The sequence below is a fragment of the Populus euphratica genome, unplaced genomic scaffold (genome assembly GCF_000495115.2).
Source record: "Populus euphratica unplaced genomic scaffold, PopEup_1.0 scaffold1.1, whole genome shotgun sequence".
In the NCBI taxonomy this organism is placed as follows: domain Eukaryota; kingdom Viridiplantae; phylum Streptophyta; class Magnoliopsida; order Malpighiales; family Salicaceae; genus Populus; species Populus euphratica.
The window spans coordinates 2,481,378-2,499,431 of record NW_011499845.1 but is presented as its reverse complement, the minus strand read 5'-3'; the positions used below and the strand labels follow the sequence as shown (position 1 = coordinate 2,499,431).

Here is an 18,054-nt window from a genome sequence, read left to right as displayed (position 1 = left end):
CAATGTCCTTAAATACTTTTACATATTTTTTTATTGTATATATAAAAAAATATTATAAATAAAAAAGGATTTTTGTAATATTAATACATCTATCAAATCTTCAAATTTCAGTAACAATTTCGTCAGAAAGTTATTGTGATTTTTTCATAATTGTTTTTTTTTTTTAAGACAACGTCACATGTAAAATGTAACTTTTTATTATTAATTAAATAAATTACATGTTTTTTGGAAATTATTACTCCCAAGTCCCATCATGCATAATCCCCCTTTAATTAATTAAATCATCGCCAAGATCTTTGACCACTCTGAATCCCCAATCCAACGGTTCAGTCCAGTCTAGAACATCCCATCAGACACTAATCGAACGAATAGAAAACAAACGGGCTCCTCTCTCCAAGGTAATATACCCGAATATCTTTCCATTTATCAAAGAAAGACAAGCGCCCCCGAGCCCCGGCAGCATTCACTGCTCCTTCCTTCCTTCTTGCTCGCTCGCGAACTGACTCGGCCTCCACTTTCTCTTGTCACTCCATTTTCTCAGATTTGCAGGGTAATTGTCAAACCATCTCCTCATTTTTCTAACTATATTATGATTATTAATCAAATCCTCATGATCAATTGCCTGATCATCGTCAAATTCTGTTGTCATTAATCACTTATGAGTTTGTTTAAGTGCGTGCCTTGCTCGTATGAATTGAAACATTGAGGTGTTGCTAGGTTTCTTTAATCTCAACTATTTTTCTTGGTTAATTTCATGCTTTATAAACCAAATAATTGTTATGATTTATTCATTTATTTATTTTTATTGTTTCCTGAGCTAATTTTGTTGGAGAAAGTAAGTGATATGTGATTAGGTTTTAATTATTTTTTTATTTTTTATTTTTAACTAGTATTAATATTAATATTGTGAACTACAGGCTGGCTAAGTCAGGTGGTGTATCAGATATGTTACTGTCTGTTTATGCTTAGAGACTGAAATTTGTTTTGATAACAATGGCTTCGAGAGCAATCTTGCGGAGAAGGGGATCCCTCTTTGATTCCTTGAGTGAACCGAATTACTTGATTCGGGTTTTTTCGAGTTTCAAGTATGGTCGAGGACTGCCTCAATTAAATGACTCGCAAGAATCGAGATGGGTTACTAGTCATCCGTTTGCGAATACTGATAGTAGAATTGAAGGTGGTTTGTCATCAGCAGCAGGGTTTCTTAGGCACAATTCTTTTGGTTTAGGTCATGGAATTAGAAATGGTGATTTTGTTTCTTCCTTGGGGATTGGGTGTTATTCACAGTCTTTACGTTATGCTTCAATAGCAACTGCTGGTAAACCTGAATATGGGCATGGTAACGATAGAAATGAACAGCAGGCTACCAAACAGGTGAAGGAAGCTTCGCCGGAGGAGTGTGATGAAGCTGTTGAAGATTTGACTGAGGTTAAAGCCAAGGCTAAGGCTAAGCAGGTGCGAGAGTCCCAAAAGAGTGCAAAAACAGTAATGCAGAAAATATGGGCTAAGCTTTTGGGTATTGGCCCTGCTTTGAGAGCCATTGCTTCTATGAGCAGGTTAAAAGTTATGCTTCTCGTTTCTTTTGGTTTCCACTAAGTTGTCGATTGCTTATTGACAACCTCTTCTTTATTTAGGGAAGACTGGGCTAAGAAGCTTCATCATTGGAAGGATGAATTTAAGTCTACATTGCAGCACTATTGGTTGGGTACAAAACTACTTTGGGCTGATGTTAGGATTGGTTCGAGGTTACTGGTGAAACTTGCCAATGGGAAGGGTCTTTCAAGAAGGGAAAGACAACAACTAACACGCACTACTGCCGACATATTTAGGCTGGTCCCTTTCGCTGTTTTCATCATAGTTCCATTCATGGAGTTTTTGTTGCCAGTATTCCTAAAACTATTTCCAAACATGTTGCCATCAACCTTCCAGGACAGGATGAAGGAACAGGTAGAGATACACTTTTTGAGCTTTTCAGTTCCATTGGTCACTGTATCAAATGGTTTTGTATGGAAAGAGTCAGTGGTCCTGCCTTAATACTTGTTCAAATATATTAACTGTCCACCTTTAATTTTCAAACCATTTATGTACAATGCTTGACTTGTAGGAGGCATTAAAAAGAAAACTAAATGCAAGAATTGAATACGCAAAGTTTCTTCAAGACACGGTGAAAGAAATGGCAAAAGAAGTCCAGAACTCTCGAAGTGGAGAAGCAAAGCAGACAGCGGAAGATCTTGATGAGTTTATGAACAAGGTTTTTTTTTTTTTTCTCTGTCCTCCAAGCAAGAGAAAGACATCTACTTTATGTGCTACTCTTGCATGGCAAACTAATGTCTGTTGTCATTCTGCCATCCAAACAGGTTAGAACAGGTTCCCGTGTTTCCAATGAAGAAATTTTAGGGTTTGCCAAGCTATTCAATGATGAGCTTACTTTGGATAACATTAGCAGGTCCTCATCTCTGTTGTCACAGCACTATTTCTAAAAGTATCCTGTCCTTTCTTTTTTTTAAGACTTCCTTGATTTAACAATGTACTGCTTTGGTTGTTATATGCAGGCCTCGGTTAGTAAACATGTGTAAGTATATGGGTATCAGCCCATATGGAACAGATGCATATCTACGCTATATGCTTCGGAGAAGACTGCAAGAGTAGGATATCCCTTGTTATTTTATTTTATTTTGGTATTTTTAGGAAAGCTGTTCTTTTTCACAATTATTGTGTGAAGACTTATGGCGTGACCTGCGAAGAATGTTGGGTTTTTCCTGATTAGCCATAATGGGTTTGTTGTTTCCTAATTGATTTAGAAATTCACTGATTATATATAATGATTTGAAAAAACTGTTGAAGCATGTCCATCAGATCTGACTTTGAATGCTTATGAAATGGATACAAACATGTTAAAATCTTTAAAATATTTTGCAGACAAGTTAGTGCCCATTTGAGCACCCGGAACTTCCCAAAATGAGGGGACAAGAACTTTCATGAAACTCTGAATCATTGATTAAATTCTTGCTTCATAAAACTTTTTAAGTTGTTGAATCTGGCAGGATCAAGAGTGATGATAAGATGATTCAAGCTGAGGGTGTGGAGTCCCTTTCTGAAGCTGAACTCCGTCAAGCATGTAGAGACCGAGGCTTGCTTGGATTGCTTTCTGTGGAGGAAATGCGGCAACAGGTTTGTCAAAAATTGATATTTTGTAGCTTTTACATATGTGGAAGAAGAACTTCTGTGATGATGGTGCACATTTGAGAAAAGAAAAATGTCAAAATACATAATCACATGCACCCTGGACCATGCTTATGCTTTCAGTGTCAGCTGCATATAACTAAGTAAAAGATTTGAGCCAAGCTAGTTTTCGCGCAATTAATGTGCCACAGTACTGTTGTAAACAAGGAAAAGATTTCATCATACCTATTTCTTTAAGGTTTTCAATAAGAACTGAAGCATTTGGTATTTATTTTAGTATTAATTGGCATCACCTTTCTTCTTTGTTTATTTCACCCACCTGGCTATGAAAACTCAGATGTCATCCAATGACCTGAAGTTAAGTTTCTGGATGATAAATAAAAACTGTCTGGATTTTTTCCCCTGAATATGCTGTTCACCACTTTCTAAAGTAGATAATTATGTCTCTCTGCAGTTGCATGATTGGCTGGATTTGTCTCTCAATCGCTCTGTGCCATCCTCTCTGTTGATATTGTCCAGGTAAATTAATGCTTTATATTTTTTCATACTTACCCCAAGAAGCATGGTTGCAATCTAAAATTTTATCATCCTTACTCTCTACAGAGCCTTCTCTATTTCTGGAAAAGTTAGGCCTGAGGAAGCTGTCCAGGCTACACTCTCATCTCTTCCGGACGAGGTGGTGGATACTGTTGGAGTTACAGCCCTGCCATCTGAGGATTCAGTTTCAGAAAGGAGGAGAAAGTTGGAGTACCTAGAAATGCAAGAAGAACTGATCAAGGTTGATTATTTGTTCTGCACTTGCTCTCACATTTACTGTTGGAGTTACAGCCCTTTCCGAATGATTTTTCTGCAGTCTGATAAAATTCTACACATACATGCATGATATGTGTGCGCAAGAGAGCTATGCTGATAGATTGTAATGTTGCATGTAATGTCTGCTTTCAAATAAAAAATTGCGTACCTTAGCTGTCAGATCAAGGCTTTTATTGTTGCACTAGGCGATGACCCTGTTCACTGTCTTCTTCGGAACACATTGATCTTAATTTGATTGTCTTGAGCATGTGCAGTTCATATAGTAGCCTTATGTTGCTAGATTTATTGTGCTTTGTTTAAATGCTTTGCTTTTTTCTAGTTGTTCTAAATAAACTAATTTTACAGGAGGAGGAGGAGGAGGAGGAGGAGGAGCAGGCCAAGATGAAGGAATCTGTTAGTAGTCAAAAGGATGTGGCTTTGGAAGAGATGAGTATTCCAACAGCTAGAGATGCACGAGAACAGGCAAAAGCAAAAACATTGGAGAAACATGAGCAGCTTTGTGAACTCAGCCATGCATTGGCTGTATTAGCTTCTGCATCTGTAAGGACCAGGATTGTTTGTTTTCTGTTATACATTTTTATGTCATATAATTTACTGTCTACTTTCTTCACTGCTTCTTTTTCCAGTCTGTGAGCAGGGAGCGTGAAGAGTTCCTGCGCCTTGTCAAAAAGGAGGTAGGAACAACTTAACTTATTCCTTATTTGTGATCCTATACATCTGATTTTGAGGACCTAAAAGAGAATGACAACAGTTTTCTCTATTCCTTTTGACAATCTGGATTTTACATGACTCGCTAATATGGTGGAATCTCCCTGTTCTTGTTTTTTTCCTTTTTAACCCCATCATCACATGAGCTTTTTGGTGATTTTTCCCTGTTTATCTGCGGTATGATATCAATGTTGTTCTATATGACGTTCACCTTTATGTTCCTGGCATCATCTGCACATTTAATTTATGTGTTCTGAACCTTGCAACAATTTGTTGTATATGACATTCATATTTATGTTCCAGGCATTATCTGCATATTTAATTTATTCTTTTTGAACCTCAGGAGAATTTGTAGGGGTATGGTTCAAACCTCCTAGATTGCCCAGGCAATGGAACCTCTATCCATTTTAGATAGGCTGGAAATATACTGCATTAGTTCCTTTTCAGGATAAGATTCTTGTTCCTGGGAGATTAAACCAGCAACGCTGTTAGAAAAGTGCTCTTCTTTTCTGTTTGTTTTTTGTTCTTCTGTTGATTGATGGTCTTAGTGGAAGCTGTCTGCCAAGGGTAAATTTCTTTGTATGCATTCTAGCCAGAGGTAAATATTGGTTTGGATTTGATAGAATGGTAATAGAGCTCTCATCAGTTTATACGAGACTTTGTATATGTTAAGCGAGTATCTGACCCTTTTAGTAAACTTTGATAAATCAATTATATGGGGATCTCCATCAAGGGCATTCTCATGATGAAGAGCTACACTGTTGGAGTTTGTAGATTTGGGCTTTGGTAAGCTGCATTTCCTCTACCTCACTCATCTGTTATGTCCATTTCCAGATAGACTTGTATAACAGTATGGTGGATAAAGAAGGCACTGAAGGTGAGGAAGAAGCTAAGAAGGCATACAAAGCTGCCAGAGAGGAGAGTGATCATGCTGCTGAGACAGCTATCTCTGACAAAATTTCTTCAGCCCTGATCAATAGAGTAAGTTATTTGAAGAATCTTCTGTTCTGTTAGCATCTTTTTTCCTTTTTTATTTACATTTGAAGTCTTCTTCTTGTAGAATACTAATGCATACTGTTTGAGGTTCTGGACTGGAATGTAACTCGGATGTTGTAACTCGGATGTTGCTTTGATGTGCTCACATTTCAGGTAGATGCCATGCTCCAAAAGCTTGAAAAGGAAATTGACGATGTTGATGCCAAAATTGGAGATCGATGGCGCCTGCTTGATAGGTTTGTTTTTTTGTTATCTTGGAAACTGTGGGGGTTGTGGTGGTTTTATGTTGTCACTCTGGAAATTGCATAGATTATCTCTTGCACATAGAAATTTCTTCAGATGTAGCCTAAAGAACTTGTTTTCTGAATATCAGCTAGATATCTGAAATTGCAGATGTCCAGAAACATCAAGGCTAGTGATGTACATTTCAGTACATCTTACAGAGTCCATGAATATTGTGAATCTGTCAAAAGCTCGTTGTGAAGTCTTAATGCCCCCAAAAGAAAAGAGGCATATTTGTCATTTTGATATCCTGGGTGGTAAACAAAACGACAATCATAATATTTTGCTATTGTAAACGACTAAAAGGTTCACAACTTGGCTCTGCGTAATTGTTCACTCAATATGTGAAGATTGTCTCAGTGACTTAAACTGAGCAAGATGATAAGGGAGCAAACAGCATTTGTGATAGTTTGGAATTAATCTAACAATTTTGTGGCTCAATTTGAAAACCTTAGGTTTTTCAGTTGAGGTAGTCAAAAAATAATTCTTGGAACGTTATTAGTGGTTTGTAGCAATAGATTTTATTTGATGTTCATGTTCCTATAAGCTTGATATATATGATCTGAATTTGCTGGTATCCCAGCCACTGTTAGGAAATGTTGCTGCTTCTACTGTCCCTGCAAGATAATTACCATTTACATGCTTCACTGAATTATTCGGCGAACCTCTTTCTTTTAGCTCATTTTGTCTTCTTGCATCCAGAGTTTGCTTGCAGTAAAACTGCAATTCTCCATTGCAAGCTTAAAAGAAAGAAAAAAGAGCGCCCTAGCTCAGTAACTTTGGTCTGAACTCTGTAGTGGCTTTTAAGGATTACAATGTGTCTATTTATCCAACAAGTCTTTCATTTTGATGTCAGGGATTATGATGGGAAAGTGACTCCTGAGGAGGTTGCATCTGCTGCTATGTACCTCAAGGACCACCTGGGAAAGGAGGGGATCCAAGAGCTCATAAGCAATCTTTCCAAAGACAGAGGTTAGCGATGAATTCCATCATTTCTCATTGAATCTCTCGCTATAATCTTCACTGGATGGATAGTGTTTAGATGCCGCTATAATATGATTCGATTGCAGTGTTATGTACCGATCACGTGAATATGCAATTTTGGTTTGGTTATCGCTTGTTTATTTGTTGGGGGTTGTTTTTTATGCAGCATCCAACATGTAGATGGAAAATCAATCCCTTAAACCCCCCCCCCTCCCCAAACAAAAAAAGATATATATATATATATATATATATTCGACATACCTTTTAACTCCAAGTATGATTTACTATTTTCTGTATTCTCCTTGCAACAGAAGGAAAGATTCTTGTGGAAGATATCGTCAGATTAGGCAGTGAAATGAAAGATGCTGATGCAGCAGCGGAGGAAGGAAAATCATAGAAATCATGAACCAAAATGCCCCCCCTGTTTCTGTTTTGTTTCGCTGCTTAACGTCATCTTCTGGTTGCGTAGCTGTCCTATTGGTCATCGGGAATGTATTCCGTTTTGTCTAGACACTGAGGACGACACCGGCCTCAGTATCCATGACACGTTGAGAGTAATTAAACTAAAGGAAAGGAAAATGAAAGATCCTTTGTGGGTAATTAAAATGCATATATCAATCAGATCTCCTTCAGAATGGCATCCGTGAAAGAAAACCAAGTATGTATACACATCTTATATTAATAATACAATTACTATTTTGTTTCGCTCTGTAGTCGAACAATGGTAGCGGTGGACATGACATGTATAATAATATATCATGCATTTCGCGGGGAGCCATCCTCGTCTCCTTGACATGTGCTTTTTTAATGGTTAGAATTTTAATCTTCTTTGCACGGCCGCCTGCAGGAGAGGAGAGCCCATAGATTAATCAACCCAACGGCAGTACCACGGGCCGGTGATCTACTAGATATTATCTTGCTTTCCTGTGTTTATTAGGAGTATATCTAGAAACGTGTTTTAACTTGTGTTTTAAAAAGTTTTTAAAAAAGATATTAATTTATTTTAAATTAATATTTTTAAATTGTTTGATACATTTATATTAAAAATAATTTTTAAAAATAAAAAAATATTATTTTAATATATTTATAAATAAAAAATATTTTAAATTAAAATCACTATCATAATTTTAAATATACTCTAATTCCAAGTAATGTTGACCGTTGAGAACGGGGACCTGTTCCAGGGTTTTCATGTACAGATCCCATCATACTCTGTTTAGCTTTTGTTTTCCAAGGGACCAAGAATTGCCTTCTGCAGCTCCGGTCGCCGGTTGGGACTCGAAATATGTTATGACTAGGGTGGAGCTCATCCGTATTATTGGTCTGCTAAAATATTGTAAGCGCATTTTAAAAGAAAAGAAATCCAATACTCCAGTTATAATCTCGATTTAAATAAATTGATTTTATAAAATAATATTAGATTAAAAAATGAAATTATAAAAAATAAAAAATTTATAATAAGTTTAAGGGGGGAAATTAAAAATTTTTAAAAATAAAAATCAAATTAAAATATCAATACGTGATAAAAAATTGAACATGTAAACTTTTTTAATGCTTTTTTTACATTAAATTGAGAAATTCATGCACGGATCAAATCAAAAAAATTATGAACTATTTTGTAAATAATTTTTACATAAAATTCATGAATGATAGATAAAAAAAATTCAAAAAAAATTATAAAGTATTTTTTAAATAATTTTTACATAAAATTCATGAATGATAAATAAAAACATAATTCAAAAAAATTGAAAAATCAATTTAAATCAAGATATTTAATATTGTAATATGGATTATGATCATTTATCTGTTTGTGTCTAGTAAATTTATTTATTAAAATTAATTTGTAGTATAAATTAACACATAAAAATTATTGAATAAAAAAATATTATACTGTATATATTAATAGTATAAAAAATACATGTTTCATCCTCCACGTCATGTTGTTGTTAATGCAGTTCTGATTCTTTGAGGACTTTCTTCAGTAAGCTGGCTAAGATTCCACCTTCTTTTTTGCTTCTATAAAATACAACTTAATTTCATCGGACTCCCAAAGTACACTTCAATCCGATCAACCCCCGGCTGGAAGAGCAATAACCATTCTAACCTCACCAGGCAAAGGAAGTGTCCCGGCCACGAATAACCAACAAAAATGGATTCAAAAGTGTGAGTCCAGCTAGGCACCAATTGGTGTTAATGTGAATCCAGGTAGATTTATTTGGATAGGGTGTGTGAATGAGATGCACGTGATCCTGTGATTGATGACAAGATTCCTATTTTGCTTGTCACAAGAGGAGGAGACCGCATTAAAAAAAAAAAAAAAAGAAAGAAAGTGTTTTTCATAAAATAAGAAAAGAAAAACATTTTTCTTTTATTAAAATTCAGATTCCTTGATCAACTTTCTTTATGTTTGTTACCAAACATAAGAAAGTAAGAAAAATAATTTTTAAAAACAAACAAGACATAAACTAGAAAATTAAACACCAGAATAATTAAATATTGAGAAATAAAATAAAAAAACCTTACAAAATATAAAAATAACAATGATAGAAAAAAATAACTAGATTTGATGAGGGGAAAAACTCGAGAAAGTTGAAATTATATAAAAAAATACAATTTAAAAAATCATATAAAATAAAAGAAATAGTAATTAAAATAATAATAACCAAACCTGAAAAATAAAAATAAAAATTTATCATAAATAAAATTGAAAAAATCATTAATTTTATAAATTATTATAGATAAAAAAAATTGATTAAATCTTAAGGGCAAGAAGGCTTGGGGTTTGATTTTATATTTTTAAAGATCAGCATAAAAATTGAGTAGAAGAATAGGTGGGCGGCCACACGTGCCAAACCGACAACAATCAAGGCACATGTGTTATTTGCATGTAAAGGGGATGCCAAGAGCTTTGATTGTTGCCCAAAAATCAAGGTTTTGGCCACTGGATAATCCCGTACATGCTCTCTGAACCCGGCAAATACTATTTACCTGCTTCCAGCTTGTTCTTTCTAGGAGGCCTAGCCATGCACTTTGTAAACTCCACTCATATGTCGTATTGTTTTTTGAATGTTGATCACCACAGACAACTGGCTATGAAAAGCCAGCCACATAATAACCAGGTTCAGGCTCTTGCCGTCACCTTGATAAGCTTCCCGATGGAGTCGAGGCTCGAGACCATAGAACCAGAGCCCTTATGCTCAAATGATTGTCCTAGTGTTGGTGTAATGTATTGAGAATTTTTTTAACATTATTTTTCAATAAAATCTAGCATTCCTCTTGTATTTCTTTCATTGGAAATTTGATTTTACTATTTTGATTTGTCTTTTTAGCTCTTTCTAAAATTATCTGGACATATCTCTCGAATTTATTTATTTTTTTCAGAAAAAAATACTGCTGGTTTTGAGGTAACTGGGATGGGCCGGGCTGTTTTCATTCGTTAACAGGTTCCCGAAAGTATTTGGAAATGTCTTTTACTGGGCCGGTCTGCTGGGTTCTACGTCCATGCATCTTTCCTTGGGCCGAACTGTATTGTATTGTGAGTAAGTTTATCATTGTATTGTCTGAATTGAAATAGCTGTAATGCACATAAATTCTAATTTAAGTAGGTAAATTGATAACAAAAAAAAATTAACTACTAAAAATCCCATTATAAATCCATGCACACCGTATTTTTTAATTTCAAATATCAAATTAATTTTGTATAGTTTTTATATTTTTATTTTTAAATTTAAAGATTTTATGAAAATAAATTTATTTATTTATTCATCTTTTATTGTATCTTAAATAACATATAACAAGATAAAATATGTATTTATATATATACACGCGTGAATGTGTGTCGAGGTAACGGGTAAGTGTGCATTGTTGACAATTTTACTGTTTAAATAAACTTCAAAAATGTTTTTATCTTTCTTTAAAAAGTAATAGTGTTTCATGTAAGAAAAACCTCTACTGTGATTTTGTGATTTTTTTTTTTTTTTAGATTAACGTGGGTGTCCGGGCCAGCTTGCGCGTACCACGACTAATCCCACGGGCCCTGAAGTTAACGACCATGTAAGCCTCCAGTGGCCATCGTATGAGCAATTAAGGACTCGAATCTGAGACCACAGAGAGAACAAACTCCTTGATTCCAAATTTTTACCACTTAACCACTACCTAAATGGTTGATTTTGTGATTGTAACTCAATATTGTTCGCGGATGGAATGGATCATATTTCACTCCTAAAAGCCAAGCAATCAAGCTAAGGGTAACAATGGAGCTCCATTAAATCCGCGCTTTTACCCTCGTCTTTCTAAGCACTTATTTTGGTAATTTTCAAACCTACACACTCACTTTTATTCGGACACGAGATAACAATAATGCAACACTTTCTGAGCTTATTGATTGTTTATGTGATTATTAAAGGTAATAACAAAATCTATAATTTATCTATAGAACAAATGCAATTAAAAAATATACATGTGTGGAATTAGACCTTGTTAAGGGTTGCCTTGTAATCTATTTTTTATAAAAAAAATTAAAAAAATATTCTGCATTATTTTTTAATATTTTGATGTGCTGTTATGAAAAATAAATTTTAAAAAATAAAAAAATAATAATATATTTTAAAATAAAAAAACAATATTCACGGCATTTCTAAATATGAGAAAGTCAAAACATCCCATCTCTATTAAAATCATGATAAAAATAGAAATTAGTGAAAATAAAAAATCAAACACGTTAACGTACACGTGTGTGGAGGCTAAACGAGTTTGAGGTTATTGTAATTTGTACCCACTGCCTCCTCGTTATAGGAACCAAGCACCCGCCTTTACGGGGAGAAAATCTTTTCTCGTACTGGCCTTCTATCGGTGCAAGTGCACAGGCTCTCACTATCAGCGGAGCGTGGAGTAGCTGACAACAACCACTGTTTAACTGGTGTAATCGCTTTCACCAGCACCGCCACTGTTGCCACCAGCTATAATCTACCGTTCATCGCCATCTTGATCACCATTCATGGCTTCACCATCACACAATCTTAACGAGGGTTTTAGAGTTTAATAGCTTCTATTTTTATATAAGTTTTACAAACGTGTTTCACTTTTAAAAAATTATCAAATTATGTTAGTTTTAATTTTCAAATTAATAAAAAATAAAAAATCTAAAAAAATCATTATAGTATATTTATTAAATAAAAAATTATTTTTAACATGCATCATTCACTACAACATCAAGTATATATTTATACTATTTAAAATATAATATTAACAACTTCGTTTTTTTAAAAGGCTTTTGTCATCGAGGATGTTGCTGGAGAGAAGTTGCATTGACCACTCAACCTATATATTACACTCAACTCAGATTAGTGGATTAATGCAGGAAATTTTTTTATTTGAGCCAGACAAAACATTGCCCGGTAAAACCTAGTCGATTAAAATAAAATTTAATTGCATGATTTTTTTTTCCAGCATAATTAAAACTTGGTAATAATAATATAAAATAAAAAAAATTATTTTAATAAAAATAAATAATTTGAACTAACTCAGTGACTCATGAGTCGACATAATAACCTGACAATGTATAATTTTTTCTTTTTCTTTTTGTATTTTAAAAGTATTTTTTAAAAAATTAATTTTTTGTTGTTAGATTATTTTGATATGTTAATATTAAAATATTTTTTAAAAAAATAAAAAATATTATTTTAATATATTTTTAAGTAAAAATCATTTTAAAGAACAATTATAAAATGATTCCTTACTTAGATGAATGTATGGCATAAACACTAGCCAATTGTACACGCATTATTTTATTAAATTTATATTCAAATCTTGGATTTTTCTAAAATGAGATGTTACTTGAATATTATTTTTTATATTATAAAAAATTTAACCAGGCTTGTTTACACCATGAGCTTCTTATCTTGTACTTTATAATTAAACCAGTATTTTTTTTATGTTTGGCATCCAAGCAAGATAAATAAATTAATCTTGAGAAACACTACACACTTGAGAAAAAAAAATCTCAATATATACACACATATAAATAATATTTTAATGTAATTAAATAATAAATCTTTTCACGTAATGAAAGCCACGAGCAATGTCGTTATTTGCTGGAGCCAGATGACGTCTGTTTTTAGTTATAAAAAATATGATTAATATGTTCAGTGTACGTGTATATAATTTATCCAAGAATGAAGATGTGGCTATTGCACTGAGTTGAGTGTTGGTGTGGTTTATAAATAAATAAAATAAAATATTTATTCTCTATTAAAGGAAATGTTTTTTTTAGATGTTTATAAATACGTGTTTTTATTGCATAACAAGTTAAGTGAAAGCCAGGGTTCTCCTAATAGATTTTATAATACTATTTTATAAATATTTATAATATTAAAAGATCAAACTCAACACTTTAATTCTCGTGATTAATTTTAATATTTATGATTATTAAAATAAAATTTAATAATAATAATTAAGTTTGATTTTTTAATTTATTATTTAATTCTCGTAATTAATTTTAACATTCATTATTGTTAGAATAAAATTAAATAACAATTATTTAATTTAATTTAAAATATAATTGTTTCATCAATAGCTATATAATTTCATTAACATTTATAATATTAAAATATATAATGTTTTACTATAATGTTTTCAAGACTAATAAAACTTATTACAACATATAGAATCATCTATACCAAAAAAATATTTTTGTCTTTTATTCTTAATTTTTTAAATGGTTTTTAAAAGTGTTATTTTTGCTTGAAATAAATAAATATCTTTACTCTTATAAGTGAACTCTTTATTTGTTTTTATTTTAAACAATTTCTCTAGCACTGAGTGTACCTGAATGCAACTTCGTAAATAACCGACAGACAGGCTTTTGGATTGATATGTTGTTTACATGTGAAAAAAGGTATTTAAATATTCAAACTATGAAAACTGGACACTGCCGCCAGTGTTCGGAGAAAATCTTGTCAGTGGTAGAATGAAACACTGTTGTCAAAACTTTCTCGTCAGAGTTTTTATCCCGTCGGCAATTTTTTATACTGACATAATATTCCATTACTACTTTTTTTAAAATCCATGTTCTCTGAGCCGACAGCTGCTCACGATAAACCCATAAACATGACAAACAAAATCTCGTGAATTTGAAAAACCAGCAAAGATCCACGACTTATTATTAACTTTTCATCTAAACAATGCTGGATAAATTATGTAGATCTGCGGGTTTTCATGGTTTGAATATTTAAATACCAAATCAGTATAGATAGTGAATATTAACGAAATAAATGGAGTTTTAAAATATGATATAATGATAAAAAAAACTTGAGATTTATTTAGTAGATATAGAATGCAAGTTAAAGAGTGTATTTTTTATAAAAATTTATGATATCTAGAGTTTTATTTTCTTATCTAGATTCATAAAATATGTTTTTTAAAAAATAAAAAAATATTTTTTTTAAATAGAACAAAAAAATTTATATATAAATAATTTTAAAAAATATATAAATGAGCAATACAATAAATTAACTCAATAAAAAACAAATAACATTACATCACAACAAAAAAAAAATGGAAAAAATGCATCTCCAACCTAATATCAAATTGTCTTGGATGGAATTCGTGGAATACGGGATGCCTGGTCTATTTTATTTGATGGCTGGATCATCCATGTACCTAAAAAGAAACGATGAACATGGTTTAAAAATTAAAACTTGACACTAAATATGAGCTTGGTTATTTAGTAAAAAATAATTATAGTTAACCTTCCACCTTTTAATACACCATCCATTACTCATTTTACCTATCACTAATATACCAATATTATTATGAGGATAATTATTATTATTATTGCACTATTATTATTACTTTTTATTAATATAATTATCATTTTATCTCTTCAGGTAGTTTTAATATACCACTATCATCAATATAATAATTATCATGTTGCCACCACGACCATTAGTTATTGTCGTCATCTAACCACTTTCCTCACCGATTATTGCAGGATGTTCAGTGGACCATAGGATTAGTCGTGGTGCGCGTACGCTGATCCGAACACCCACGTTAATAAAACAAAAAATGTTATAACCATTACTAATATTATTATTATCATAATAACTATCATCAAAATCACCAACATTATTAATTATCATAATCATTGTTATAAATATTATTATCATAATCATCATTATCACTTTTACTGTCATGAATAACTATCATAAACAGCATGAAATTTAATATCTTGATAGTGTCTTTGAGCAGTACTTTAATTGTTACCATTTATTTATCACTTCTTAAACTCAAACCATTCAGCTTGGGTTGCCACTTTAATTATTATCAACCCTGCACGTAATCAATTTCCTCTAGATTTTCGTCCAACTCATAAAATAATCTATACTTATTTTAAATTACTCGTTTTTTCTTTAATTTTAACACACTAGTATTACACAATCACATTCAACTTCATGACAAATTAAATACACCCCTTGATTCATAAAATTTTTTTAAATACAAATTATATACCAATACAACAAAACTATCACTTTAAAAATTCAAGACACTTAAACACACAATCAAAATACAAAAACTAAAAACAAAATTCAATAAACTAACTCTAAGCACAAAGTAGTGAATTTACTTGTTTGGAGGGGCGAAGCTCGATAGGAAACGGAGCCAGGGGACAAAGCTTGTGCCGACGGTGGCGAGTTGGGTTCTCCGATTTCAGAGGTTTAAATTAAATTACTTGCTAGGGCTTGAATTGAAATCAAGTGAGAAGAATAAACGTGGTTGAAGAGAGGAGTTTCGAGTTATAAAACCACCGATCAAATTTTCATTGGAAATTTAACATGTTATCATCGCCAACATTTTTTATTTATTCCTTTGCTGTTTTCAACTGAAATTACTGATGAGGGCTTTCGAGCCCAATTTCCACGGGTAAACAACAACAAAATATTTCTTGCTTGAGCTTTTATTGTTTTTTTTTAGATAAAATAAATTCTAGCAGTGTTTTGTTATTATAATAAATGGAAGCTTGATTTTTATGAAGAAAAAATTAGAATATTAATTATGTAATTAAACGAGTGAATGTACGTGGAAGATTTTCTAACCGACTTCTGAAATTATAGTGGATGCAAGCATGATTTCCATGAAAAAGAAATGCTGTCAGGGGAGATAACCCTAACAAAAAGCAATAAATGGAAGCTTACGTGATAATATAGAATTAAAATCGACCAAGCGTGAAGGGTTTATTGATTTGAAAGTAACAATAAATAAACTCTAAGCATGTTAAATGACACAAGATTGTTTTTTTTTTTTATATTAACGTGGGTGTTTGGGTCAGCTTGCGCGCATCACGACTAATCCCACGGGCCTTGAAATTAACGACCGTGTAAGCCTCCAGTAGCCATCATATGAGCAACCAAGAATTTGAATCTGAGATCACAGAGGGAGCAAACCCGTTGATCCCAAATCCTTACCACTTGGCCACCATCTAGATAATTACCAAGATTGTTTATCATAAACAAGACATGCCGAGACGTTTCAGACATTACCGTGAAAAATAATGTTTTATAATCAAATAATTTTATATGTAGTGATAGAATTTTTTCTTTTTACATTAAACATTTATTAAAATATAAAAATTCTTAAATTAACTTGACATCAACATAAAAAACACAATAAAAAAACTAACACACTCCTAAATACTAGCTTTGTTAATTTTGAAATGAAAGGTAATTGAGTAATTTAATTTTAATAGGAAAACAAAAAAATATAAAAACCCCTGCTCAGGGTTAAGCCACACTTTTTTGTTTCGGCATATTTAAGTAGTTTAATTATTCTAGAGAATTGGAAAAACCAATCTATTCTAAAATAATTTGAAAATAACATTGACTCAGTGTTGAAAGATCGTCATGGCCGGATTAAAAAATCAACATAAAAAATAAAAAATATTAAGGTATTGTAAATATTTTTTATAATAAAAAAACATATGAAAATTCACCAATTAACCTAAAGGGTCAAAAAATAACCTAGGTAATTAATAAAAATATAATTTAGTTAGAAAATAAATATTTAAGATGATATTTTTTTATATAAATACCATGACAATAACATACCGAATCAATCTGAGTTAATTTGTTAACCCGCATGTCGAGTTACGTGACAATAATAACTTTATTAAAAGCAAATCACGATAAATTATAAAAACTAATTTACAATAAACTCAAATACTGAGTTGTGAAACTTGAAAAAAAAATGATTGAAAAAATAACAAAAAATAATAACTCAAGTAAATTTGAGTTAACTTGACAAATTTATATCTCGAGTTAAAAGACCAAGACAATGTAAAATAAATAAATTATAATGATCATTTCTCAATGAATCCAGTTTTAACAAATAAAATTGAAAAAACTAGTTAAAAAAGCATATAAAAAATAATTCGAGTCAATATGAGTTAGTCCATTAAACTTTTAACCCGAGTCACGAAATAAAAATAACTTTATAGAAAATCATAAAAAAAATCACAAAACATAATTCTCAGTTAATCTAATTTTTTTAAAAATTAACTAAAAAAATAAAATAAAAACTCAAGTAAACAGGGTTAAACTGTTAAACTTACCATTATGGCACCATAAAATTAGAATAATTTTATAAAAAATAAATTAAAAAATATAAAATTTAATTCACAATAAACTCGAGGTTATATAATAAAATTGGTATTAAGAAATATATTGGTTATAAAAAAATATATCAAGAAAAAATGGAAAATATTTTATTTGAATATCTACAGTAAAACACTCCTTTTTTTATATAGTTTTTTTAATGTTAATTTGTTAATTGTTAATGTTAATAATTGTAGGTAAATAGTTTTCTTAAAAACAACGATGCTAAAATTTCTTGAAGGGGTATTTGAGAGTGAGTTTTAATATATTTTTTATTAAATTTTATTTTTTTATTTTAAATTATTTATTTTAGTATTTTTACTAAAATAAATAATTTAAAATAAAAAAAATTCAATAAAAAAATCCTTAAAAAATAAGTTTCATAACCTTTTCAAATACTCTCTCCATTGCAAGGGAAGGCGCCATGAAAGCAAAAAAGAAG

At 31.5% G+C, this 18,054-nt stretch overlaps 1 protein-coding gene across 2 annotated transcripts; it reads left to right on the top strand.

Moving 5' to 3' along the window:
- The first annotated feature begins 414 nt into the window (after positions 1 to 414).
- LETM2 (LETM1-like protein) lies at positions 415 to 7,695 on the top strand. Of its 2 annotated transcripts, none has more exons than XM_011011755.1 (15): positions 415 to 550; positions 918 to 1,556; positions 1,635 to 1,947; positions 2,105 to 2,251; positions 2,358 to 2,446; positions 2,553 to 2,645; positions 3,045 to 3,171; positions 3,638 to 3,702; positions 3,787 to 3,961; positions 4,351 to 4,536; positions 4,623 to 4,670; positions 5,539 to 5,685; positions 5,854 to 5,936; positions 6,839 to 6,954; positions 7,278 to 7,695. In XM_011011755.1, exons 2-15 carry the CDS (start codon positions 994 to 996, stop codon positions 7,361 to 7,363), a joined length of 2,238 nt encoding a protein of 745 aa, XP_011010057.1. In that variant the 5' UTR covers positions 415 to 550; positions 918 to 993; the 3' UTR covers positions 7,364 to 7,695. The 2 variants fall into 2 exon arrangements, with proteins under 2 accessions (XP_011010057.1, XP_011009981.1); XM_011011679.1 differs by having other exon boundaries at positions 416 to 550; positions 4,342 to 4,536.
- Positions 7,696 to 18,054: the final 10,359 nt, after the last annotated feature.

Coding starts and splice junctions, on each gene's coding strand:
- LETM2 (XM_011011679.1), top strand. CDS start 994: ATGGCTTCGAGAGCAATCTTGCGGAGAAGGGGATCCCTCTTTGATTCC. Junction 3,703..3,786: donor TCTCTGTTGATATTGTCCAG/GTAAATTAATGC, acceptor TACTCTCTACAG/AGCCTTCTCTATTTCTGGAA. Junction 4,537..4,622: donor CTGTATTAGCTTCTGCATCT/GTAAGGACCAGG, acceptor TTCTTTTTCCAG/TCTGTGAGCAGGGAGCGTGA.